This window comes from Panthera pardus, unplaced genomic scaffold (assembly GCF_024362965.1).
Source record: "Panthera pardus isolate Hobbes unplaced genomic scaffold, ASM2436296v1 HiC_scaffold_2, whole genome shotgun sequence".
Classification (NCBI taxonomy): domain Eukaryota; kingdom Metazoa; phylum Chordata; class Mammalia; order Carnivora; family Felidae; genus Panthera; species Panthera pardus.
Window position 1 is genome coordinate 5,918,209 of NW_026526765.1, and position 27,511 is coordinate 5,945,719.

At 47.0% G+C, this 27,511-nt stretch overlaps 1 protein-coding gene across 3 annotated transcripts in view; it reads left to right on the forward strand.

Annotated features, from left to right (window-relative positions):
* Window positions 1–27,511, forward strand: part of ADCY2 (adenylate cyclase 2) — a 412,863-nt gene that overhangs the window by 332,971 nt on the left and 52,381 nt on the right. For all 3 annotated transcript variants that reach the window (XM_019450817.2, XM_019450816.2, XM_019450814.2), the window contains 2 exons: window positions 12,272–12,409; window positions 20,925–21,044. In XM_019450817.2, coding sequence (XP_019306362.2) covers window positions 12,272–12,409; window positions 20,925–21,044 — 258 coding nt within the window. The remainder of the gene's footprint in view (window positions 1–12,271; window positions 12,410–20,924; window positions 21,045–27,511) is intronic.

Below are 27,511 nucleotides of genomic sequence, written 5' to 3' on the forward strand. Positions count from 1 at the left end.
GACCATTGCAAACTTATGTGGGGGGTGTTTGCTATATCATAGTTGAGGTGTTTTGAATTGGATTGGAAACTTCCAGAAGTGGCACTATGGTTCCTGATTTCCTGGAATGCACACAGAGCATCTCAGATTTCTTTAAAATCGCCTGAAGGCTATAGGTTGTAACTACTGCCCCCTGGGAATCCTTGTCAACTTTCTGAAGTGCGTCAATATACCAAAAAGCCTGATTATCCACGTTCAGATTTTCCTTAGGTGGAAAAGCACACGGCCCCCACCCTCTGACTTCCTGGCCCCCATAAGGCTTCTGCAGCCCACTTCTCAGGTTTTCAGAATAGGAACTATCATTTGTGGTCCCACTGGAAATCCAAACCTCGTTCTAATTAAAGCGACTTCTATCATTGTGCCTAAGTAGCCACATTAGTCATTTTCTGTTCCTAAGGAATCCAGTCTTCAGGGTGGGGGGGTGGGGTGTGGAACACAGTGTATATTTAAGGTTTCAAGCTGACTTTTTCTTAGACTAAATTGCTATAGAAAAGAAACAGAAGCGGAGGCTGGAGAAAGTATCTCCAGAGCAACTTTGCTGCCTTTGCGAGAATGCTTTTGGTCTTATGTAATGTCTGTCCTCTCAGCTTCGGTATAACCCAGCCAACCTTTCATGGCTCCTGGCCCCTCCCAGACCCAGCCTGTGGTCCCTCGAGGCCTTCAGGATCCCACACCCACCTTCCCAGGAGCATCATGAAACCCTGACACCCCCCACACCAGATGCTAGGGAGTCCGTAACTCGTGTGTTGTCTTAAAGAGAAAATCTCATTCATCAGTGGATGGACATTTAGGCTCTTTCCATAATTTGGCTGTTGTTGAAAGTGCTGCTATAAACATTGGGGTACAAGTGCCCCTGTGCATCGGCACTCCTGTATCCCTTGGGTAAATTCCCAGCAGTGCTATTGCTGGGTCATAGGGTAGGTCTATTTTTAATTTTCTGAGGAACCTCCACACTGCTTTCCAGAGCGGCTGCACCAATTTGCATTCCCACCAACAGTGCAAGAGGGTTCCCGTTTCTCCACATCCTCTCCAGCATCTAGAGTCTCCTCATTTGTTCATTTTGGCCACTCTGACTGGCGTGAGGTGATATCTGAGTGTGGTTTTGATTTGTATTTCCCTGATGAGGAGCGATGTTGAGCATCTTTTCATGTGCCTGTTGGCCATCCGGATGTCTTCTTTAGAGAAATGTCTATTCATGTCTTCTGCCCATTTCTTAGCTGAATTATTTGTTTTTCAGGTGTGGAGTTTGGTGAGTTCTTTATAGATTTTGGATACTACCCCTTTGTCCGATATGTCATTTGCAAATATCTTTTCCCACTCCGTTGGTTGCCTTTTATTTTGTTCACTGTTTCCTTTGCAGTGCAGAAGCTTTTTATCTTCATGAGGTCCCAATAGTTCATTTTTGCTTTTAATTCCCTTGCCTTTGGAGATGTGTGGATAAAGAAATGTGTGGTTTATATACACAATGGAATACTACTTGGCAAAGAGAAAGAATGAGATCTGGCCTTTTGTAGCAACGTGGATGGAACTGGAGAGGGTTACACTAAGTGAAATAAGTCATCCAGGGAAAGATAGGTACCATATGTTTTCACTCTTATGTGGATCCTGAGAAACTTAACAGCAGACCATGGGGGAGGGGAAGGAAAAAAAAAGTTAGAGAAGAAGGGAGCCAAACCATAAGAGACTCATAAAAACTGAGAATAAACTGAGGGTTGATGAGGGGTGGGGGGGGAGGGGGGGTGATGGGCATTGAGGAGGACACCTGTTGGGACGAGCACTGGGTGTTGTATGGAAACCAATTTGACAATAAATTTCGTGTTTAAAAAAAGAGAGAGAGAAAAGCTCAGTGCTGGGAATGAACTGGTGCCTACCTCCTTTTCAAAGGAAGCCTGTATTTTGCCAAAGTGGTCAGGGAGACTAGGCTTGAGGACGTCTGTTCTTTCTGAACTTGAGTTAGATCAGTGAATGAGTCCCCCACCCCCACCCCCACCAGTGGTCAGCTGTAATCCTTGGTCCAGAGGGAATCCAGATAAAATCAAGAAGGAATTCTTCTCATTCCCATAAGAGGTTCTTTGTACTGTGTAAACTATTCTGTAAGGGCTTTTTTCTCACCATCAATATCAAAGAAATTAAGGCAACCCAGGAAAGCTTTCAGCGTGCTTTCTATTCGACCCTCCCCATTCAGCCCAAAGCTGTGTGTGTCACAAATATTTCCTAGTGGTCATGGAGAGGTATGACATCCTCACTGCTCATTCTCTGGCCTCTTGAAAGCCTACCAGTTCTCTGAGGTGTTAGTATGATTTGCATTTATTTTTGGATTAAGTACTGAGTTTGTGAAAGAAATGTTAATATCCTTAATATCTTTCTATGAACATACATTGACCTTTGGAAAACTTAAATGCCAGAGGCAATACTGATGCTTATACTACAGGGAAAAAATTTCTAAAAAATATTACTGGTATTGAACTCTCTGTATGAAGAATTAGAGTAAAATACTTTTATAAAGGAGGTTGAGCAAAGGTAAGCCTGACTGATCTTTTTCCTCCAAGAGCTCTACCTTTGTTACCCTGTCTTACACAGGAAATGTATCACATGTAGCTATACTGACCGGTCATTGTGCAGCTGGGTTTGATAAAAAGGTAGAAGAAAGTGGGTGATGGGCATTGAGGAGGGCACCTGTTGGGATGAGCACTGGGTGTTGTATGGAAACCAATTTGACAATAAATTTCATATTAAAAAAAAAAAAAAGGTAGAGACATAGCCTGTGGTCCCTCGGGGCTAAAAAAATGGCCAAAGAATAAGAGTGATAATGAAACGCATTTTGTTTCCTTCTGATAAAGAAATGAGACAGATATTTGTTCAGTGGCACAGTCTGAGGAAAATGTCAGGGAATTTATATGTTCTCACCGTTACTGCTAACGAGAAGCCCAGAGCACGGCTGTCTGTCCCTCACTCCCACCCTCTCTTGCCCTAGCCGCTCCCCCTAGTGTGTCCCCCCACCGCCATGTTGCCCTGCCACTCCTTGCCTTCTAGAAAGTTTCTCAGAAACCCCACCAGCCCCTGCAGTGGGCTCTTCTTTGAGCGCCATGGGACTTAGGGTCTGTGCCCCATAATTTAGCACTTGATTGTTTAACAACTTATTTGGCTCCTCCTCCTCTCTCTCTCTCTGATGAGTGTAACTGTTGTCTCCCTTACATAGAGTAGTTTTTTTTTGAGATGAGACTTGTTTCCTACATTTGCTTTCTGTCTCCCAGGGAATCCAGCAGAGTTCCGCCCACTGAAACACTTTGATAAGCGGGCACTAAGTCAGCACTCGTGGACTCATGTCATGTCCGTGCGGTTCCTTTCCACCATGTCCGCTCATCCAGCTCCGTGTGGTCCCCTCCCAGCCTCCCCAACACCACTGGGACAGTTAGGCGTCCCCACATGTCCCGGTAATCTTCCCTTCCCCAGATGCCCTGGCGTGGGGACGGGTTCTGCATGTGCGTGGCTGTGGGAAGCATGGGTGGGTGGCCATCACCTTGCCACGCTGAAAGGCCTCACACGCACCATGATTCCTTGACTCTGATGTGCTTTGGGCTCTCTCCGCGGTTGGAAATAATCTCCTAACCTTCCCAGACCCAAACTACAGAGCCGCCCACCCCCCCCATGTCACTACCAGCATTCCTCGCGCCTGCTGGGCAGGCTGCCCATTTCGTAATATCATTTGTGATCTTAGATGGAGAGATCACCAGTGAATCCGCTTCAAGCCTGTTTTGCTCACTGTAGTACTTCAGGCACTTGAAATACAAGATAAATATTTAAGGAAGGAGTGTTGGGCGGCACCCAAATGCTCAGAAAACGTCTTGCCCTCATCCTCACCCCGATCGACTTCTTCTGAGTGCGCGGCTCTGAATTCAGCCACGGTCGCCCATCCCCGCTGCCAGCGAGGTCCCTCCTGGGTCCTCACCTGTCGGGTCTCCGCATGAGACCTTCATAGCATTTCAGAACTGTAAAACTTGAGAGCAGACAGGGAACCCAGAGATGACTTTGTCTGGCCTCACGTCTTGCGGGTGAGAGACACAGAACTGTGGAGGTGGCCTGTGCTCCCACCATGGCAAGCTTCCGCGCCCAGTCATTTCGAGGAAGAGTTTTCCTCCACAAAAAGTAATGCGGAAGCACACATCAGCAGATCTCTTGAGGACAGAAATGAAGACTTTGAAACAGGACCACGAGTGCGATAACTGTAAGACCAGCAGAAGTTTCCTGTCCTTGGGTAAGAACCCTCAGAATCAGTATAGACAGCCTCTGACAGGCAGGACCCCCATCAATAGCTACATGTCCAGTCTCATCACAGTTTACAGATAATAAATATTACCTTCCGTTAAAATTGACGACTTGGTCTGTTAGGCATTGCGTGTATTCTGGCTCATTTATCCTCACAAGAGCCCTTGGAGGGAATGGCCATTCTACAGTTAGTACAACAGACCCTCACAGATGTTACACAGATTGCTCTGTGGTGGAGAGCAAGTAGGAGTCAGAACCAGAATTGGAGTCGATGCTTAGAACCCTTACAATTAATTGGAAGGTGTGCGGAGAGAGTCCCTGGCAAACAAGCTCGCGGCACTAGGCAGGCATGTCCACGGTCATGGCCATGGCAGGCGTGGCACTGAGGTTGCCTTGCAGTGACTGCTAAGCATCCACTGGTCAAAATCACATTGGTAGGGACGCCCGGGGGGCTCAGTCGGTTGAGCGTCCGACTTCAGCTGCGGTCATGATCTCGCGGTTCATGAGTTCAAGCCCCACGCCGGGCTCTGTGCTGACAGCTCGGAGCCTGGATCCTGCTTCAGATTCTGTGTCCCCCTCTCTCTGCCCCTTCCCCGCTCATGCTCTGTCTCTCTCTGTCTCTCAAAGATGAATAAACATTAAAAAAAAATTTTTTTTTTAATCACATTGGTAATTCACGGTAACCTCGCAGTGAACCTCATTCGTATTTTCCTCTGGTCTAGTTTCCGATATACATTATCCGGCTGTTGGCCCAGTTCATTTAAAACTGGAGTCTGGGAAAAGTACAGCTCCATCTTAAAAGACATTTGGTAAAATGGGTGGGGGGGGGAACGTTAATTTACGAGTGGATTTAGACTCTAACATATTCTAGTATGAAAGTACCTTTAATAATAATACTTTCCATAATACATGAGAGCCCTTCGAATATGAAAACATATTATTTTATCTGATAACCAAAACAGTCCAGTTTAAGTAGAAGCTAAAATGTAGAATAAGAGATTCAAGTTTACATTTTCATTACAAGCAGCAATAAAAGGAATAATACTTGTCATTGTCATAATACTAATAATAGTAAGTACACGTTTACTGCCAAATTTAACACGAAACTACCTGAGTGGACTTATAATTTTGTAATAAATACAAGAGAGTGACTGTAACCAAAAATGCCACCAAAAAAAAAAAAACCCAAAAAACAAAACAGAAGAAAAAAACCACCCTCAAAAGCATCTTTTAGAACAAGCGTGCCAGATATAGTAAAGGAAAATGCTAGAGTGTATCAGAAGAAATTTTTCTCTCAATGTGGTTGTGTTGTGCTTTGTGTAGCAAAGATAATATGATGCCATCCCACCAACCTTGTTCCCAGCAGAAATGAAGCACAAACATAAAGTCCATCCTGTGGAAGGAAAGTAGGTCACACACTAGCTGATAGAAAAGCTTTCTACCCAAAAGAGTGTTTTACCCTTGAAGTCTATTTTCTCCAATGTCAATAGAACTCCGCCAGCTTTCTCGTAGTTAGTATCTTCCCAGCGTCCTTTCCTTCCATCTTTTTATTCAGCTTTTCCTTGTCCGTAAGTGGGTTTTAGATGTTGTGTCTCTGGTAAACAACATCCAGGTGCATGTTACTTTCTCTGATCTAGCAGTCTCTCTCTTTTACCTGACAAGTATAATGCATTTACGTGTATTATAATTACTACTACCATCTCATTTTGCTTTTATTTTTTTAAATCCATCATGTGTGTTCTCTGCCTGTACTTATTTTTCCTGTTCTTCTGCATTATCTTGGATCCATGGAATTTATTTATTCTCCTTTATTCCCTCTAGTGACTTGGAAGTCCTCTATCCTGGTATTTTGTTTTTCCTGGTTAACTTAAAATGTGTAATGTACACGAGACTAACAGAGCTCGTTAATATCTCCACCTTGTTGTTGAAGAATATTGTACTCTGCATCTGAATTCCATTCTGGAATAAAGAAGATGGAGTAAGATGATCAGATTCTTGAAATTAGAAACTCAGTAGTTATGCTGAAAAGAGTAAAGCAAGAGCCGAATAAATAACCTACAAAACAGCATAGAAAGATAAAGAGGGCAGGCCAGATTTTTCTAAATTTAAACTGCTGTTGTCATTCACTGCTATTGTTATTCTTGTCGTGTACCCATTTTGCACCATTCTTCCTGAACACCATCCCTTCCTCCGGGATTCCATCTCCATATTCCCAAAGGATTGTTCCTTTTCTAATCTTTTCAATGAGAGCCTGTGCATAATGTCCGCAACTCTCGTATTTAAAAAAAAAAAAAAAACAGTTGGGTTTCTCCTCATTGAATAATGGTTTATGATAAGCTGTCTAATATTTTGAAAATATGAATCCATATTTTCCTGTAGTTGATGGACCGCGGAGAAATCTATAGTCAAATTACTGTTTCTTAGAAGGCGACACGTCTTCTCTCTGGTTGTCTTCGTGGGACTCGCTCCGTATCTGTCCTGGGCCGTAGCTCCCTTGTGCTTAGGTAAAGGTGTACTCTCATCTTCCTGTCTGGGACTCAGTGGGTCGCCTCGGCCACAGAACTCGTGTTTTGCTCCAGGCCTGCAAAGCTGTTGCTCCGTAGCTCCTTGTATTTTGCCTCTTTCCTGGTCTTTGGTTCTGTTTTTCTCAAACTTTCATTACAAGTATGTTGCATCTTTTCATTGTACCTTCTGTGCCTGAACATCCCATTCATGTGTTCCACCGCTGTATTTCTGCGCTGTTTGATGGGGCGTTTCCTCAGGGCTGTCCCACCCCATAGCACAGCTACTAAATTTTCCATTATCTGCATTTGCATCTCCTGAGAGTCTTTGTGGCTCCTTTTTTCTCATAAGTGCTCATTCGTTGTGTAGTCTGATCCATCTTCTGATTTCTTTGGTCTTACTCTGCAGGCTACTGCAGATCGATAGCATACCTACAGGTCCTGTGCTGCTAATTCTACGTTTTGTTGTGTCTGTTGATTCTTCCTCATATGGCCCTGTGTCCTGTGTAGTTCATAATTTCTTTTTTATCGTGAGGTCGTGTTCAGAGGGAATTATCCTTTAGCAAAAAGGGTACTTCTGCAGGAACCCCAAGGACTCTCTCTGGTCTTTGACCCAATTGATAGCCCCTCGATTTGGGGTTCCCATGATGAAGCATAGAGTGTAATTTCAAATTCATCGCCCATATTTAGAGATGGGATTTATCACTGGAAGTGTGTTGATACTTCCCTCAACTAGTACATGGAGTTTTCTAGACTTTACATGGAGGGAAGAGCATTCTGAGGCTTCTGGGATTTTTTGTTCGTTTTGTTTTTATTGAAGTGTAATTAACATATACCATACAACATGTTGTGTTAGTTTTAGGTACTATATAATGACTCAACAGTTCTGTACAGTAATTCCACTGCTGAGTATTTACCCAAAGAAAATGAAAACACTAATTCAAAAAGATACATGCACACCCTGAGGCTCCTGATTTTAGTCAGGGGTCTTGGCCTCAGCTGCCCCACCCTTGGCAAGCTCAAGGCAATCCCTTTTTTCCTCCTGCGGGCATCAACCCCTAGGTGTTACAGCTTCTGTCCAGTCCTAGGACACTCCTAGGCCAACCCCACAGCCTCAGCCCCTCTAGCACTGAGCTGCTTCTTTGCTTCTGGCCCCTGGAAATTTCTCTTCGGGTCCATTGTTAAGATAAAGAATGTATTGAACAAGCATCCATCGAGTCCCTGCTCTTTGCTCAACACTGTGCTGCTTTGGGGATACAAAGGCAGGTGTGGTGTGGTTCCCATCTGCAACCAGCTCTCCATGTGGCCAGAGACAAACACGAACAGCGTCAAAGAGAACACAAGGTGGCTAGCCCGTGAGTGCCACACGGTGGGTGGATGGATGGCTGAGGAAAGTGGTTCACCCAGGGCATAGCAAGAAAAATGTTGATTTTATAAAGTATGATTGACTGAAATCAAGCAGCCTTTCTGTGGGAAACTCACGTACAATTAATCAAAGTACACACGGCAGTCTCTGTAACACTAAATGTTACAAGTAATTATTCCTGCAGCTGGTGGCCGCCATTCAAAAAGACAGTCGTTGGCCAATTAAAACACCAAAGTAGGTGTTCCTCTAGACAAATACACGAAAGCACACGGGTGTATGATAAACTTCACTTTTTCAGGCAAGATTCTAAGATGAGTTTTCTTTTTCTAATAAAAATTTGCTACTCCCCATTATAATGTATTTGTAACTTTTCTAAATGTTTTCTTTTTTCATTTCATTAAACCTTAAGAGCATCATCTACTTCTTTTCATGTAACTGATTTTATTTTTTTAAAGGACGCCGATGAAATTATTAATGTGATCTGCTCTTATAATTATTATGTTCAATTAGGAGAAATTTTAAAGTGAGAGGTTACCAGTTGTTTCCAGTGCAAGAGGATCAGAGTGGAGAGGGAGGAAGAAGGAAGAGGGGGGTATATTTTTTTCCTGTGTTTTTCTTTAGGTTTATTTATTTTGAGAGAGAGAGAAAACACAAGTGGAGGAGGGGCAGAGAGAGGGAGAGGGAGTATCCCAAGCAGGCTCTGCACGGTCAGCATGGAGCCGGACACGGGGCTTGAACTCATGAACCATGAGATCATGACCTGAGTGGAAGTCGGATGCTTAACTGACTCAGCCACCCAGGTGCCCCTCCTGTTTTGTTTTGTTTTGTTTTGTTTTAATCCAAACGTATTATGAACACATTATTTTTCTGGGGAGAATCGTCTGCCTATACTGAGAGAAGAACGTCGATATTCATCCCATAGACCTTCTAGCAAACTGCACTGGCCATTGTCCCCAGCACCAACGCCATGATGGGGTTTCCATATGAATTGACATTCTTCCTCCTTTCACATCTCCCACGACAGTTGGTGCCAGTTCCACATTCACCAGTGGGCGTGTGTGGCATTAACAGTCAAGCACATTTCTGGAAGGCTCACAGTGAGCTCACTGTAAGCAGGAGGCCATCGTGTATGCAGTGGGATTCACTGATGGTCAACAAAGAGGGACGCAGATTTGACGGAAGTTACGCCAGTCGTTAAACCAGAGATCAAACCGGGGTAAAACTGGGCTCTGAAGGGCGCCTTCTGAATTAATGCCAAAATACTGTGGGAGATGATATCATTTATAATGTTTCATTAACAATGGTGTCAATTTTGACACACTTAGGGTTCTGTACTTGAATAGTTAACCCAAAACAGGCACACTGAGCTCCGTTATCATGTCAGGAACGAAGTCGTGCTTTTTATTCAGAGCTATAGTCGTATCAGTGGTCTCCTTTCCCGATCCTTCTACCTCGAGAACATCATCTCTTTTCTCCTCCGCCCCGCCATCGGCATCCTCTGCTCCCCGAACATCTTCACTCTCCTCTCCCTCCTCTCTCTACACATCAGCTCAGGGCGCACGTCCCTGTCACCGGCTGTTTCCTGGTCCTTGCCACCAGCAATATTTTTCAATTTCCATATTTCTGAACAGTTTTCTGGTGGCCTCTACCTGGTGACAGGAATAAAGAAAGAAGGAGGCTGCTTGGAGGAAAAACCATAGTGGAAAGGGGGGGAAGTGAGGTTTTATTGTTCGTATAGATGCAGAGCAAAGAGACACTTAGTCATTAAACGTCTCTGAGAATTATTATGTTTTCTTCGTAAGCGTAACAAGAGGAGCTAACACCTGGGAGTCCTGCCCCTGGTGCCTTGTTATGTAGCTCATTTAACGTCCTACAAGACCAAGGAACCAGGTATTATTATTGTCCCCATTTTAGAGCTGGGGAGGCTGAGGCCAGAGAGGATAGTTCACCTGCAGAAAGTCTCTCGACTCTGGGGGTTTGCTCCTGGGCTCCTGGGCTGATTCTTACTGTCCTAACCACCTCTCATCCTGTCTTGCAGAATCCCATTCCATTGCTGTATCAGCATTTAACATACTGCAGTGCTTCTGTTTCTAAGACTGAAGCAGAAAGACTCTGAAAGAGGTAGAGAAATAAAGGTGCTGTCTATTCATGCTACTGAGGATTCTCTGTTACGCGGTTTATCGATGTTACACCAGCTTTGCCATTATATTAACTTAGTGGTTCGAGTCAGAAAGGTACAGTCTATTGGCCATTTTTAAAAATTTTTGAAATCAGGGCGCCTGGGTGACTCAGTCAGTCAAGCGCCCGACTTCGGCTCAGGTCATGATCTCACAGTTTGTGGGTTTGAGCCCCACGTCAGGCTCTGTGCTGACAGCTCAGAGCCTGGAGCCTGCTTCAGGTTCTGTGTCTCTCTCTCTCTCTGCCCCTCCCCTGCTGGTGCTCTGTCTCTTTCTCCCTCTGTCAAAAATAAACATTAAATTTTTTTTTTAATTTTTGAAATCATAACCTTTTTCTAGTGTTTTCAGGACACGTTAGCCATAGGGCCACAGCCCCTTTCGCATGAAGGTTAAAGTGGAGATCCCTAGAGACCGTTTTGTACAGCTTGACAGGTCAGGTGACATCTGTCGATCCCAGCAGCGCCTGGCACAGGCAGTTTGTTACCCACACCTTAGAACTCTCCCCGCCTCCATCCTGCCGCCACCTGGACAAAGGTCTGAATTACAGTGGCCCTTACAGCGGCCTTAAGGATGAGGCGAGCTCAACCCCTAAAGTCCCACAGAGCAGAGTCTGGCCCCCAGCAGATGATGAGGGAACATTGGCTGCCATCCCATAAATACCTCAGTTCCTTCTTGTATCGAAAGCATTTCTCCCAACACCCACACTCACTGCCGCATTATTCGCAGTAGCCAGAAGTCAGAGGCAACGCAGTGACCATCCACAGATGAGTGGATAAATAAAAGGCGGTATGTGCCTAGAATGGAACGTTATTCAGCCTTCCAAAAACAAGGAAATCTGGTCACCCGTGACAACGTGGATGAACCTGGAGATAATGCTGAGTGAAATAAGCCAGTCACAAAAAGACAAATGCTGCATGCTTCCACCTTTAGCAGGTGCCCAGAGTAGTCAAACTTTTAGAGACAGAAAGTAAGATGGTGGTCGCCGGAGGCAAGGGGAAGGAGAGAGGGGAGTTCTTTAGTGGCTATAGACTCCAGTTGTGCGAGATGAAAAGTTACAGAGACGTACTACGCAACACCGTGAATATAGTTAACGCCGCTGACCCGTGTGCTGAAACATGGGTAAGAGGGAAAAGGTTACGTTAGGTAATTTTTAGCACCATCAAAACTTTGGAAAAGAGGGTCTCCATGTGGAAAGTCCCCGGAGGGCAGGGTAAGGTAAAGCCATCATGAGGACACATGCCTGAGAACAGTGGGTGTTGCCTTTGGAGGTAAGGACATCAATTTGCTTGGTAGCCAACTGGATCATGACTAGCTACCTGCCGATCTGTCTCCCATGTGAATGGGCTGAATTGTGATCATTGTTTTATCGTGGCTGTGACCTGAGACCTGCCACATTCCCCAGAGTGGTTTAATCAACTGACATAGTTTTCTTTTATCAGAGGGTTTTTTTTTTCATGTTTATTTAATTTTAAGAGAGAGAGAGAAGGAGGAATAGCACGAGCAGGGTTGGGGTGCAGAGAGAGAGGGGGACACAGAATCCGAAGCAGGCTCCAGGCTCTGAGCTGTCAGTACAGAGCCTGACGTGGGACTCTGACTCGTGAACTGGGAGATCGTGACCTGAGCTGAAGTCAGATGCTTCACCAACGGAGCCACCCAGGCGCCCTGAGTTTTTTGTTTGGGTTGTTTTTAAACGTAATTTCAGGACATACAAGCACATTCTGAATTTATCACAGAAACTTAACTAATTTGTTCTTTATTTGTCACCATGATGCTCACATAGTTTGAGGAAGGTTTGTGACCTGGTATGGGCCCCCAGAGGAGACCAGCGCCTCCTTGTTTGTTCTGGGAAGAGTACCGATGCCTTTTGTGGTGTTAAACATCATGAAGAAACGTGACGCGTTTCCTTTCCTGTCTCCTCCCAGCAATGCAGCAAGAAGGCCTCCGCCTCTCTCCTGTGGCTGCTGAAGTCGTCCAGCATCATCGCGGACCGGCCCTGGCCGCGGGTCTCCCTCACGGTCCTCACCACCGCCATCATCCTGACCATGGCCGTGTTCAACATGGTGAGTCAGGGCTCCCGCCAGGCACGGCCTTCTTTGCCTCCGATGCCTGACTCGGTGGGACTTTCAGACCTTGACCGGGGCTCCGTGCTGACACCAGTTACTGCCTATTAAATTCAACATCTGTCCACCCTCAGCATCACTAAGGCCAAGGGTGCTTTCTGCAGGCGCCACCGGGGAGAGGGTGGTACCTTCCAGCAGCTTCCCACGGCCCTGCTGGCTACAGAAAGGACACTGACTGTCAGTGTGGTAATCACCGAGGGATGACAGAACCATCTAGATACAGAGAGTGCAGTGGGAGAGGTTATCCTGCTCTGGAGTCTACCCGGCCTGATCGCAACACTGGCCTTCCGCTTGTCCGGCTGTGCGATTTTAGAGGGTTTCCGTGCAACTTTCACAGGCTCCATTTCCACTTCTCGAAAATGAGTTCTGACACTGCCCCGCCGGGGCAAGTGAGCTGGCGTTCCTCCTGATGTGGGGCCGGGGGCGAGCGGCCGAGAAAGAATTCTTGAGACATTTTTGGTACAAAGGGGTGCTTTCATTATAGCATGGGGACAGGCCCCGTGGGCAGGGAGAGCTGCACTTGTGTTTGGGAAGAGTGACTGATTAAATACTCTTTAGTTAGTGGGGCTGGGGAGAGCGTAAGTCTCCGTGGAATTTGGAAACAAGGCTTCCGGGACCTTGAGGGGCTAGCTGCTATTATAAGGTAAGGTTATTTACTACTGCCTAGTAAAACATTAGTCCTGAGACCCTCCAGATGTCTATCAGTGGGCCATACGTTCGGAAGGTAATTGCTAACGTGTATCTTGGCAGAGGAGGGGGGGTTAGGGTGATCAGAGTGAAGGTACCCTCACCAGAGCAGAGCTATTGTGGTAAAACACTGAGGGAAGTCCTTGCGGGAGCTGTAGGAGGGTTCCAATCTGTATGCCCCAGGAATCCTACCTGGAAACTCAAGTCACAGCAAACTCCCACCCTTGTCTCTTTTTCTCCCGTCACTATCACGCTTAGGACAGAACCGGGTGCTTTGTACATATTCAACCAGTGGTCGCTCTCACTATATCGATGGTACCATGACTCGTATGTCCCTTAAAACAGACACGTAGGTAATCCACACCCATGGCGATGCATCCGTCTTATTCTGACATCGTCACCAGCAACCATGAGGCGTTAAGATACCTCGTATTTGGGCTATTTTACTAGCTGTTGGAACTACAGGGCATACGTACAGCCCTTGCCTTCCAGAAAGTAGAAAATCAGGCTGAGGAAGCACACTGGATATAGTAAATAATAAAGACATAGTTTTTGGGGCTTAGCATCCCTTTGGCATAAAAATATCTGTTGGGCATAACCACGTGCCTGCCGTGTTACTAAATGCTGGGAGCCTAAAAACTGTGACCCGCCTTCGGGAGCTCACGGTGCCGTCCCCGAGACCGACAGCTGGCTAAGCCCATGTGAATCGGAGACTCCACCAGCGAGGCGTGTGGAGAGGTGTCAAGGAGGGAGGTCAAGGCCGGCTGGACTGAACCCTGGCAGATGGGCAGGCGGGCTCACCAGAGGGGAAGGAACGGTGAGCAGGAAGGAAGACGCTGGGCATCTGGGACATTTACGTGACGTGGTAGCGAAGGGGCTGAGGCTGAAGGGGACCTTGGGCATTTCCTTGACATCAGTTCTGCCATCATGCTGCAGAACAGGCCACTGGCTCCGTCTGACGCACGCGGGGGTTCAGGGGAAGCTGATGCCAGCGGGAGGCCAGCCGGGGACCTCTTCATCTGCTTCCCTCTGCCTAGAAGTCCATCTTATGGCGTCCTGGAAAGGGGGTGCCAGGGAGAAGCCACAGCTGGCCCTCCACCCTCCGGCTTCCTGATGGGCGTGCGGATTCTGGGGCGTCCTCCCACGTCGCCCGCTGGAGGACGGGCACGCTGGCTTGCCCCGCCTCACCGGACCACATGCCCCAAGTCCCTCCAGGAGCTCCCCTGAGACAGGGCGTGCGGCCAGGCCCTAATGGCAGCCTCCCCAGACACAGACCGGTTCAGTAGGCCACCGTGACCACTCCTTCCTCCGGCCGCCCGCTCGGCCACAGAGGTCAGCTCAGAAAGGAGGCTGTTCCGAGTTGCCTGTTGCAGGCAGTTAAAAGTCGTGGTGCCTGTGGGCGGGGGCTCAGCAGTGATCCCACACGGCCAGCTGGCTTCCCTGAGCCCCGCTGGCCGTTGGTCTGGCGTCCCTGTGTGGAGTTGCCTTGATGTGTCTGGTTGACCGTGGGGACTCCACCGTCCTGGGCCGCCTCCCTCTTCTCTGTCAAATTAGCCACCGACCCTGAGCTCATCTCCCCTCCTCCTGCATTCACAGCCTCCGAGGCCCATGTCCTGCAGAGACTGTGAGACCCCCTTTGGGGTGGGGTGGGGCCTCACCTTCTAGGTCTCAGACACACCTCGGCCATGACATCATTTATTTCCAACACGGACTTAATCAAGGCTGAGTGGGGATCGGCTGGAAAACGGGGCTGTGTCTGGACGGGTAATTCCCTCAAGAGCCGTCCTGCTCTAGAAGGAACTTAGGCACAAGGAGAGACTGGCATCAGTCAGCCTGGGTCCCTTGCTCATGAGGGGCCTAGGCAGGTTGAGCAGAGGCTTTCTGTGTGACGACCCAAAGGAATTTGTACTGTGGCCCCAGAGCCGTCATCGGAGCGGGAACAGCCACAGGGTAGGGACCGTGACATGAGGTAGAGAAGACTGAGACAAGAGGGGCTTTTCTGGGAGAGGCGTTCTGCAGATGTGTGACCAGCCATTAGAATACCTGACCTTCCCGCACGAGTCTGTCCGACGTACTTTGGATAGTGTAAGGGCGTGACAGTGTTCCTAGGGGCGGAAGATGGACAGAGAGGCCCAGGGCAGTGGTGAGAGCGTGTACAAACGAGCGCGTTTCCTAAGATGGGTTCCTCATGCTCGGCTTTGTAACACGCATTTTTGCAAGAGCCCTGTCGCTCGAAGGTCCAGCTCTCCAGAGGCACACACCAACAAGTTCTCAGAAGATTCTGGTAAATGCAAGCTGCAGGGGCCAGCTGGGTCGGGGGTGGACGCCACCGTGAAGGGATAGGGCGCAGAACACATTTGAAGGACAACAGGTGCGCTAGGTAGGGTTCTGAGGTGCACGCACAGACGGTGGTGTTCAGCTCCCTTAACGGAAAGCCCTATGATTCAGCCTCGTCATCTGTCCAGAGCACTTTCGCTCCAGAGCTGGGCACGGGCAGCATGCACAAAACACACTCCGGAGCGTCCTGCATTGGCCAACGGCGCCACGTACAAGGTACAGAACGAGACCTTTAAACGACGTCCACACATTTGACGGTGAGACCTTCCCCTCCACCCAGCACGTGTTTCAGGAAAGCACCTTCAGTAGTTACTAAGCGTAAGAATGAATGAAGGGGGAAGCATGCAGTCCGTTAAAAGGGAAACCATTTCTTTTGGGGAAGTCCAGTTTGGCCTCATAAAACCAGGATTTATCACCTAACTTAAAAAATTTTTTTTGAATGTTTGTTTATTTTTGAAAGAGAGAGAGCGTGAGCTGGGGAGGGGCAGAGAGAGAAGGAGACACAGAACCCGAAGCAGGTTCCAGGCTCTGAGCTGTCGGCACAGAGCCCGACACGGGGGCTCGAACTCACGGACCGTGAGATCGTGACCTGAGCCGAAGTCAGATGCTCAACCGACTGAGCCACCCAGGCGCCCCTCACCTAATTTTTTCAAGGCAGAACCTCCCTGGGAAACATCTGATTGCATTTCATAGAGAATATTTAATGTGACTGACGGGCAGTTCGGTCACTGTCGTAAGTGTTTGAGGAGCTGAATGTGTTAGGTTTTGTTGCTTTTTTGTTTCTGTTTTTTTGGCAATAACCGGGCTTCCTTTGGAGAAGAAACACATCCTCACACCAGGAATACCTCTCCCAGGGCTGTTTTCCCTTCTCACCAAGAAAGGAATCTGTTTTCAGCTGCTGCCGACAGGTCTGTGGGACACACGTGAGCAGTGTGACGGATGACCCTGAAGAAAGACACAAAATAAGGCTTCTCCGCACGAGCTGAGCCGCCTCCTACAGCAGCAGAGGCTGTGGGCAGGGAATAAGCCGGATTACGTTTTTCTGTCCATCATTTTCATTGATATCTGCTGCCGTGAAATGAGTGGTCTTTTTCCTGCCGATGCTCCCCTCGTATTTATTTCAAAGAAACATCATAAGACAGTATGAAAGCCAGCATTAGGTAGAGAAAGGAAATCATTTTCCCTGGCAGTAAAGCTTGCTTATGATTTTTAAAAAAAATTTTAATGTTCATTTATTTTTGAGAGAGAGTATGTGAGCAGGGGAGGGGCAGAGAGAGAGGGAGACACAGAATCCGAAACAGGCTCCAGGCGCTGGGCTGTCAGCACGGAGCCCGACACGGGGCTCGAACTCACGGACCGTGAGATCATGACCTGAGCCGAAGTCAGACGCTTAACCGACCAAGCCACCCAGGCACCCCGAAAATTTCATTTTCTGTCCGAAAACGTTTCCTCTGAAAGCCATAGTCTCGCCCGGGTCCTGTCGCGAAGCAGGGCTTTTTCAAATCCAGGGTTTGAGGGACCGGAGTGCACAAGGAGCCGTGTGCTCTGTTTACTTTCCAGCTCGCTGTTGAGAATCGTGTATGAGACGCTCAAACAAGAAGCTGCCATTGTTTCCCTGGCCTTTTGCCCACGTCCTCCCGTGACTGCTCCCATCACCGTTCGGTCTCTTGTGGCAAACTTCCCAGAGGATGTTATGAATCGTGAGGCTTTCGTGAAACGTGAGGACAGGGAGTGAGCGTGGTGAACTGTGGGGCCGCTCAGACCTCCCGTGGGGACCAAATGACCAGCGAGGATGGCATCAGGCACAAAACGCGATTTGAAATGGGATGTTCGCAATTTAATATCATCGGACAAACACAATCCTGAAACGTTTCGAACTGCCCGGGAAACGTGACGTTCGGAAATAAAGCTGGAAATACGAAGCGTCCGTTAGCATTTTATCAGGATATCCTTTCCCCAGTTACGACAAAAGTCGTAGAACGTGAAAATGGGTCCAGAGAGGAGCTCCCCAAATAATTATGGTGCCGGGAGTTCATTCTCAAGAGACAGTTGTGGCAGCTTAGCCTGGAAGGGAGAGGGACGAGGGGTTAGTAACTCCAGGGAGTTTGACTGGCTGTGATTTAGGGTTGACCTCAGTTTCCTTTTTTTTTTTTTTATGTTTTTATTTATTTTTGACACAGAGAGAGACAGAGCATGAGCAGGGGAGGGGCAGAGAGAGAGGGAGACACAGAATCTGAAACGGGCTCCAGGCTCTGAGCTGTCAGCACAGAGCCCGACTCGGGGCTCGAACTCACGGACCGTGACATCATGACCTGAGCTGAAGTCGGACGCTCAACCGACTGAGCCACCCAGGCGCCCCTGAGTTTCCATTTTAAAGGGACTGAAGGGACGCCTGGGTGGCTCAGTCGGTGGAGCATCTGAGTCTTGGTTTCAGTTCCAGTCGTGATCTTGACGTCATGAGATTGAGCCCCACGTCAGGCTCTAAGCTCAGCATGGAGCCCGCTGGAGGCTCTCTTTCTCTCCCTCTGCCTCTCTCTCCCGCTTGTGTGCGCTCTCTCTCTCTCTCGCTCTCTCTCTCAAAAATAAAAATAAATTAAAAAAAAAAAAAAAAGAATTTAAAGTGACCGAGAAGGCGTAAATCAATGCCAAATTGCAGTGTGAGGTCACAGACCCAAACGAGGGGCTTCTTGATTTCAAGGGTAGTTAGTAAATACTAGAAAAAGGGAGCAGAGGGGGTTAAGGAAGCAGGGCTGGGGATAGTGACTGAAGTTCTCTCTTGTTTTTTTGAGTTCAAGTCATCCTAGTTATTGGATAGCCTCCTCACAAGACAGAGTTTTTGCACAGGATACATTCTACTCTTGGTGCAGCAAGAATTTACTTTTTCTCTACATGGTGATGCAATCCAGAAGGTTTTGTTAATATTTAACAGGCGCTTACGACTAATAACCTACCAAACTAAACAGTCTCCTTTTATTTGTCATTTTTTGATTCTTTAATATTTAAATCAGCTATATTTGGGGTCTGTCAAATTGACATCGGTAAAACTTTGGAGCCCAGCACTTGCCAAGTAATTGGGTGATTTGTTTTTTCCTGGTACAATATTCTTTCCCAAAGAATTAGCACATTTGTAAGTCAACCAGGGGGTGCAGCATTTTTAATAAATCCTTTAACGGCACGTAAAGAAATCAACATTTCTTTGATATTTAAATCAGCATTTTGCTACATGTTCTCACATGATACAATGGGAAGAAACACTGTGTCTAGTATCTTTCTTGGCATCCTAGAGGAACGTTCCTCAGAATAAGCTAAGTAAAGGCCTTATGTGCTGAAGTCAGTTCGTTTTGGTATTTGACACCTGCCATCAAAGCAAATAAATCAATAGGAGCAAACAAAAGCAATTATACGGGGCGCCTGGGCGGTTTAGTCGGCTAAGCGTCTGACTTCTGCTCAAGTAGTTTGTAAGTTCGAGCCCCGCATGGGACTCTGTGCTGACAGCTCGGAGCCCGGAGCCTGCTTCAGATTCTGTGTCTCCCTCTCTCTCTGCCCCTCCCCCGCTCATGCTCTGTCTCTCTGTGTCTCTCAAAAGTAAACATTGAAAGAAAAAATTTTAAAACATGGCAAACAAAAGCAATTATAGAAGCTATGCAGGAGGGTTTTACTTTTATTTTTTTGTAATTTTTATTTAAACTCAAGTTGGCAAACATACAGTGTAGTCTTGGCTTCAGGAGTAGAATTTAGTGATTTGTCACTTGGATATGACACCCAGTGCTCATCACTCACAACAAGTGCCCTCCCTAATGCCCGTCACCCATCTAGCCCATCCCCCCCACCCACCGCCCCTCCAGCAACCCTCAGTTTGTTCTCTGTATTTAACTATGTCTTACAGTTTGCCTCCCTCTCTCTATGTCTTATTTCATTTTTCTTTCCCTTCCTCTGTGTTCGTCTGTTGTGTTTCTTAAGTTCCACACGTAAGTGAAATCATGCATTTGTCTTTCTCTGACTTATTTCACTTAGCCTAATACCTTCTGGTTCCATCCATGTTGTTGCAAATGGCAAAATTTCTTTCTGATCGCTGAGTGATATTTCAATGTGTGTGTGTGTGTGTGTGTGTGTGTGTGTGTGTGTGTGTGTCTCTCCCTTTTCTTTATCCGCCCATCAGCCAATGGACATTTAGCCCTTGAATACGTATCGCTAGCCCCATGCAGAACACACAGTCCAGGTTTTGGATGAGATGCCTTTCTTTCAGGGAAGGGTACCTGGCCGGAGTGATCCTCTGGTTCACCTTCAACTGCCCACTTCCCTGACCCTCAGCCATGGCACGGAAAAGTGGCTGGTCTGTGGCCACCTCGGTAGTGTGTGCTTCAGGGGCGCCCGGGTGGCTCAGTCGGTTAAGCATCCGACTTCTGCTCAGGTCATGATCTCGTGGTGTGTGAGTTTGAGCCCCACCTTGGGCTCTTTGATGTTGGCACGGAGCCTGCTTCGGATTCTGTGTCTCCCTCTCTCTCTGCCCCTCCCCTATTCACACTTTCTCTGTCTCTCCCTGTCTCAAAAATAAATAAACGTTAAAAAATAATGTTAAAAAATAACGTGCTGCAGCTTCTCCGGGAAAGAGACAGAGAGAAAAAGAAAAACAGAAACGCAGAGAAAGAGAAACAGAGAAAAACCGGGGGAAAAAATGAGAGACCGAGAGAGACAGAGACTGAATTTCTTCTACCTCGCCAACTGGTTGGCACTTTCCTTCTGGGTGCCGATACAGGGGACCATGGCTTAAGAGCTAGTTTTCTCAGGATTACTTATTTTTTCCAGAGCGAGGACCCCTTTCCAGCAGTCCTTACTCAGAGCGTTCACCCTCTCCACATTCTACCCCTCGTGATCCTGAACTGCCAAGCGCTCACAAATAATACATACAAATGCTGATGCCAAGTAGTGCATTTTGCCCACACAATTAATTTCTTAAAGTCAAAAACTCCATTGACCCAGTTCATGTTTGAAGCAAGAGGGTGAAGACTCTGAAAAAAAAAAAAAAAACAACCTGAAGGTTCTGCTTTCTCGGTAGAGTTGAGTGTCTGTGTGTGAGGTGATGTCACCCTCAGATGTGATTCCGACCAAGCCCTCTGCCCTGTGCTTTGTACATTTCTAATTTAACATCGCACAGAAGTGTTTCTGTTTTCGTTAATATTGTCTTACCGTTCTGGAATCCACGACAAGTGTGGAGCGCAACAATAAATAGTTATTTACTTATTTAATGGAAATTCTCAAAGCTTCAAACAGCAGAAGACGGAGCTATTCGCATTTGAAAGACAGACGCCAGATTGCCCACGTAATCCTGCTTATGCTGCAAAAGGAACGCAGTCATTAATAATGCAGCACCCCCCCGCTGCCTCTCTAATCTCTGGTGCACTAATTCACTGAAAAAACATTTTCTTTGCAGTTTTTCCTGAGCGACCCAGAGGAAGCCGTGCCTCCGCCTGCCAACACATCAAACACGAGTCTTTCTGCCTTAAACAATCAGGCAGTGATTCTGCGAGCACAGAATTTGTTTTTCCTCCCGGTAAGAGCATTTCACTCATTATTACTGCTCTGGTTGTCTTGCTCTAAGCTGTGAGCCCATTTAACGTGATGGCCTCCACTTTCTGATCTGCTGTAGATTTCACTTCTCCTCCTTGGTGTGGATACTTGAGTTAAGTCCCGACCAGCCAAAATCTGCCAGCCAGGCTGACGGACGCCGATTAGACACACTTACGGTGCAAACTTACAGTGTCCTTTTGGTGCTCTCACAGATGTCTCTGCTTTTATTCTCTTAGTGCTACATTCGATAGCATGTATCTCAGCGTTTGACGTGGCGTTGTATGTCACTGAAGTTCTGGCTTCGTTGCGGATGGGTTTTGCCAGTAGTCCCGGTGGAATAGTGTTGGCTTCCTTGCTGATGGTGGGGACTGCCTCTCGTATTTCTGCCTCTCCCTTGGCTGTAGACGCTGCCCACTGGTTATATCCTCAAATAATCCTTGCCGACTGACTCATTTTAACCATCCTCCAGAGAAGGGCCAAGATTCAAATTTCAAAACCGGCTAATATGTCGGTCTCTTCGGTGGAAAGGGTTAAGTCAGTTATTTACTATTTAGTAACTTCATTTCATAAATCATTAATGCAAAAGAAGTTTTGATAGTCTCCTCTCGCTTAATCATCTAAAGTAGATTATTCCCACCTGGTTTCTGTCCCATAGAGTCACATTTCGAGAGTGCTAAAGGAACTATTTTGGAGACTGAAATTGGTGATTTAGTGTGTATACTTTAAAGATTTTTGGCCAGTTTTTTAGACTCCATTAGCTGTGGTAATAAAGCAGATTCCTTGCCTCATTCTTCTTTTGCTGATTTGTTCCCTTGATATTTGGCTTGGATCCTTTTTCCCATTTCCTGTCTTCAGTGCCTGGGAAGCTTCCAGCTCTCTGTACAGAATTGGGGTGTCTGGTGGTGTTTTTGAGAGGGTTTCTGAGGCAAGCTGACCAAGGTCCCTAATAATGTCCCCATGGGCATGGGAAGAAAGCCTGCCATAAATCTGTCCCTCGTCCAAGGGGCCCTGGTTCTCATTTTAAGCATTATCATGAGCTCCCGTGAGTGCTAGACAACATCTTTTCTGTTTTAGTTACATGAAAAGTGAGAGACAGGAGGCATGGCAAGGGTTTATTGGCTGTGATCTCACTGTGGGCAATTTGAAGCCGCCTTCTGTAGAGAAAGATTTACGTGAACTGCGGTCTGGCCCTCCCTCCTTGAAAGAATGGCACTGGCATGCACAGAGGTACCAGGCCACTGGCAGAGGGACAGAGCGTCCCAGGCAGCATTCACAGGGCACTTCAGCCATTTGCAATGAACGTACATTTGCATAAAAACAAAGGATAGCTGGCAAAGCTTTTTTTTTTTTTTTTTTTTAAATCTCTCCACCCGGTATTTGTGGATGCAACAACCCACTGTTTGTCACTAAAACCAGTAAGGTCATCATTCGGAGTCTCATTAGGTAAGTTGGTATGACTTATTTTCAAAAGAAGCATAAACCGTTAGAAACCCAAAATGGGGGAGAGTAACATTTACTCAGCCTTAAAAGATTCGAAAAAATTAAAAAAAAAAAAAAACCACGAAAAAATACACAATAGACTCTTTAAAATGTAGGTAGAATTTTGTCAACAAGCCACTGTTGTTCCAGTAACAAGTCATCAGAAAGAGATTATGATGAGCTCTGCCAAGGATCCCCCATGTGCTCAAACACTGCACAGAAAGTGCAGTGTTAGAGTTGTTAAGAGTCCCAGAAGGGCCTGAGAACATCCTGGCTTCCCCCTTCACAGACGGAAGGGAACATCGGAGAGCCATGCACAACTCCCACGTGATTCCTCTCAGACCCCATCGTCCGTGATATCTGAGCTCGACGAGGGAGAGGGCAAGACTGTCCACACTCATGTCCACATTCACGGCTTCTTGTTACATCAAGAAGATGTAACGCTTCTCGACCGTAATGTGTAATAGTCGTCAGCTCAGGTCACGATCTCACAGTTCGTGGGTTCGAGTCCCACGTCGGGCTCTGTGTTGACAGCTCGGAGCCTGGAGCCTGCTTCAGATTCTGTGTCTCCCTGCTCATGCTCTGTCTCTCTCTCTCTCTCAAAAATAAAATAAGCATTAAAAAATTAATAAAAAAAAAGAAATTAATCTTAGAGGCATCAACACTAAGCAACAAAGGTGTTCATCAAAGTGTTCATGTAACTCCAAGAACAAAGAAAGTAAAGAACCTACGAGTTAGAATAAACTTAATGGTTTAAATAAATTCTGCTATTCTGGGGCGCCTGGGTGGCTCAGTAGGTTGAGCTTCCAACTTCGGCTCAGGTCATGATCTCGCGGCCTGTGAGTTCGAGCCTCATGTCAGGATCTGTGCTGATGGCTCAGAGCCTGGAGCCGCTTCAGATTCTGTGTCTTTCTCTCTCTCTCTCTCTCTGTCTCTCTCTCTCGGCCCCTCCCCTGCTCACACTCTGTCTCTCTCTGTCTCTCAAAAATAAATAAATTTGACAGTAAATTTCATATATTAAAAAATAAAATAAAATAAAAAAAAAGAAAAAAAAAATAAATAAATAAATAAACATTAAATAAATAAATAAATTCATTCTGCTATTTAGTTCTATCTAGCCATGACAAAGATATTGTAGCCAGATATTTAATGACATAGAAATATATATTCACAATAAATTATTAATTGAAAAGTGTCACTTAAAAACATCCCAAATATTCCCCAATTTTCGAAAATGTCAGTATCAGTATTGAGTAGTATTAAAATATCAGGAATAAGTAGCACACCCCCCACAAAAAAAGGATGGAAAAATATACCCAAACGAATTAATAGCGGCTCAAGTTCGTGGTTGGAGATTATAGGAGACCCTTAGTTTTATACGAGTCCTTTGTATATTCCCTAAGTTTTAACACCAGATGTATTATTCCTGTAGTGGGGGGGGGGGAAAAAGTCATTTTAAAATATCCAACAAAATCTACCACAAAGGATTTTTGCCATGGAGGCAGTTCATACTACATCTGTATTTATATCATTATATCTGAAAAGCTTCCCTGTGAGTTTGCTATTACTGGAATTCTCATTTTCCGTGTGAGGAAACTGAGGCCAAAGAGACCTAACTGAATTATCCAAGATGATAGCCGCTGTTCCCTTGGCGCAAAAATGCAAATTGAAAAAAAAAATGCAAATTGATTTCATCAGTTAGCTATATCAAACATGTTTATAACCATATTAACTAATTTTAACTCTGTTCACCTAATCTTAATGGATATTAACAAATGATGTTTAGTAATTAAAGTAATAGTAATGATTTTCAATATGAATAAAGAATATACACATTAACTAATAACATATCAACTACATCGAAACTATGAGGAAATCAGGTCAGTAGTAATTACATCCTAATGGAAGTCCGTTCGGGAGCCTGCCGCCAGGACTCTTGCCCAGTCGGTGTTCTCCCTGGCGGCTTCGTTATGTGGTGGAGACAGCCGATCTCCAGAACGCCTGGCCTGGCCCTCTCAGGTTATCCCCCTCGTTCACACGCCCCCCTTCCGCTGTCTGCAGGCTGCCAGCCTACCTTTAATTAACTCCCAGACCACATTGTGCATGACCTCCAGACGGTCTAGAAAGTAAATAGTAAATGACTAAATGCCGCTTGCCATTGACGTACATTTTTCAGTAGATACTCTTGAAATAGGAAAGCTTTTTAAAAGCCTAAGCACGAATTTTAAAATGTGAAACCAGGGGCACCTGGGTGGCTCAGTCCATTGAGCGTCCGACTTGGCTCAGGTCATGATCTCACAGTTCGTGGGTTCGAGCCCCGCGTCGGGCTCTGTGCCGACAGCTCGGAGCCTGGATCCTGCTTCGGATTCTGTGTTTCCCTCTCTCCGGCCCTCTCCCCGGTTGGCGCCCCCCCCCCCTTCTCTCTCTGTCTCGAAAATAAATAAAACATAAAATAAAATAAAATAAGTGACTCCATAGGCTGTATTTGTATAGGTGTTGGCACTTACTTCAAAGGAGGGGTCCTACAGAAATCCTGTGTGACCCTGTGTCCCCCCACCGGGTGCACGTGCATACACCGATACTCACGGTGACACATTTGTTGACGACGTTCATCCTGAGGTCTCCCGCATCATTTCACTAGCAGCATCGTGGCTGGAACTGAGAGCTTCCCCCACAGCCGGCCCCCAAGGCGATGTCATGGCCTTCGAGGAGCGGTTCTAGACTACTCTCCACTACTCACTGAGAGACCACTGGGTTGTAAACCAGGGCCTCTCGGACTTTGTGGGGAAGGCCCCTGCTTTCACTTGCTTAGTTTTTTTTAAACTGCCAACCCATCGTGGAGGGTAACTTTCAAAATGAACAGTGAAATAGCAGAAAAATGAACTAACGCAAGGAGACATGAGACACAGAAGCCTGTTATCTTGTCGGATTCGGCGGGATGAGGCTCCCCGTGAAGCTGCTGTACACGGTCCCTGAGCAGCCCTCCCTGGGGAATTTGCTGAGCTGCCTGCTCTGGGTTCTGTGTCTGTCCCCAGGCCTGAGACTCCTCCTGGCCCTGAGCCCTCACGCCTGCCCTCTGAGCTGGGGACTTAGTCACCAGGCTAAGGGAATGGTGGCAGAACTCCATGTAACTCAGGGCTGGTTTAGGAGCACACGCCCCTCCCCTACCTCCTGTTTTGGGAGAAACTGAGCCAGGTCTCCCTGCCTCGATTCTGTGTTTCCACTCGGCCAGCCCCAACAGTCCTATCAGGACACCTTTCTTTCCTCTGTTCCTCCCCCCAGTCTCTGCTGCGGGGAGAGTGGGGTCAGCCTAGTGGGGAACCCCCCCTCGGGGAGGTAATCTGGCCATGGAAATTCTGCTTACAGCCCTCCGTGTCCCGTAAAACGCTGCCACCTGTAAGGCCGCCTTGCTCAGGAAAGCTTCACCTCCTAAAGGGTGACCTAGTGGCTGTGTGATCCAGGGCGGTGGCTGGTCTTCCTCGGGAAGCTGAAATGCCAGGTCTGAGTCCTGATGAGTATGGATCTGTATTAGCCCTTGTGTGGCCGCCTCGCTGCCAAACCTCCCTCTCGCAGAGAAGGAAGTGCTTTGTGTGACCAGGGCGGCTGGCTTCTCGACTTCTCTTCCCCAAGAGCAGGATGGATGAGCTAATATCGCTGGCCTTCCGTGGCTTATTCCATATAATGGAAATGACAGACCGGGCTAGTTTTTAAAGACAGGGTCTGTCAAACATCAGTCGGATCTATGCTTCATTATACCATGAAACTTTACTGAGTGCTGCTTCTGTTCCAGAAATGCCGGTAGCAGCCAACCCTGGTTCCTGAGGACACGGCCGTGTCACAGGTAGAGGCCCCCTGGGCCTGGCGACCGTGTCCACTTACCACATCCCTCCTGGCTGGCAGGGCTCTGGGCCGCAAGCTTTGCTTGTTCTTTTCAGTGACTTAAAAGGAGGATATGAGGGGCACCTGGGCGGCTCAGTCGGTTGGGTGTCTGACCCTTGGTTTCGGCTCTGGTCGTGATCTTACGGTTCGTGGGATCAAGCCCACATCGGGCTCTGCGCTGACAGTGTGGAGCCTGCTTGGGATTCTCTCTCTCCCTCTCTCTGCCTCTCGCCCGCTTCTGCTCTCTCTCTCTCTCTCAAAATAAGTAAACATTCAAAAAAAAAAAAAAAAAAAAACAGAGGGCATTCTTCCCCTCATTTTATAGATGGAGACATGCTCCACAACCAGGTTGGGTCACTGGGGACCCCGCTAATGAGTGAGCAAAGCAAGATTGGCTGGGGCTGTCGCATCTCGATGATGTCCCGTAGGGCAAATGGCGAGGGAGCACCACGGTAGGGCACGCGTGTCACTGTTTCCTGGGGACAACAGGGGATGCAACGTGCTGGCTTTTTTCCACACGCCTAGCTCTTCCCATTCCCTCGTGTTCCCTGCCTACTTCCAGGGACTCTGTGACTCACCCCGGCCAAAGCTGTTAGTTTGTCAAATCCTCTCTGCTTTGGACCTGCAGTTTCTCCTTTAATAAAATGCCGAGGCTTTCTTATGCTTTTAACAGAACCCCCGGTAATGATTTATATCTTCATAAATTAAGAATTGAAAGGCCGAAAGAGATTCTAAGTACTATAGCTTTTAAAATCGATACCTGTGTACAGAGTCACTTGTTTTCATCTTCGAGAAGCAAATGACATTTGCGAGTCATGACCTGCCTTCAGTGTAGATCGTTAAGAATTATTTCTATTGGCAATACGCACGATTGTTCTCATTGGGCATGCTTCACTGGGTCAGCAAGCCACGGAATGAGTAATTCTTTTCTAAAGCACACATTTTCGGGTGTGTACCCCGGGGTCCGAAAACAGAAAAGGGCATCTGTTTTTCACAGCCAGTTCGGAAGTTGCGTGCGTGAGCTTGGGGGTTGGTGGTGACCCCCAGTGTGAATTCCTATTCCAGCATTTCGCAGAAGAGATCCTAAACGTT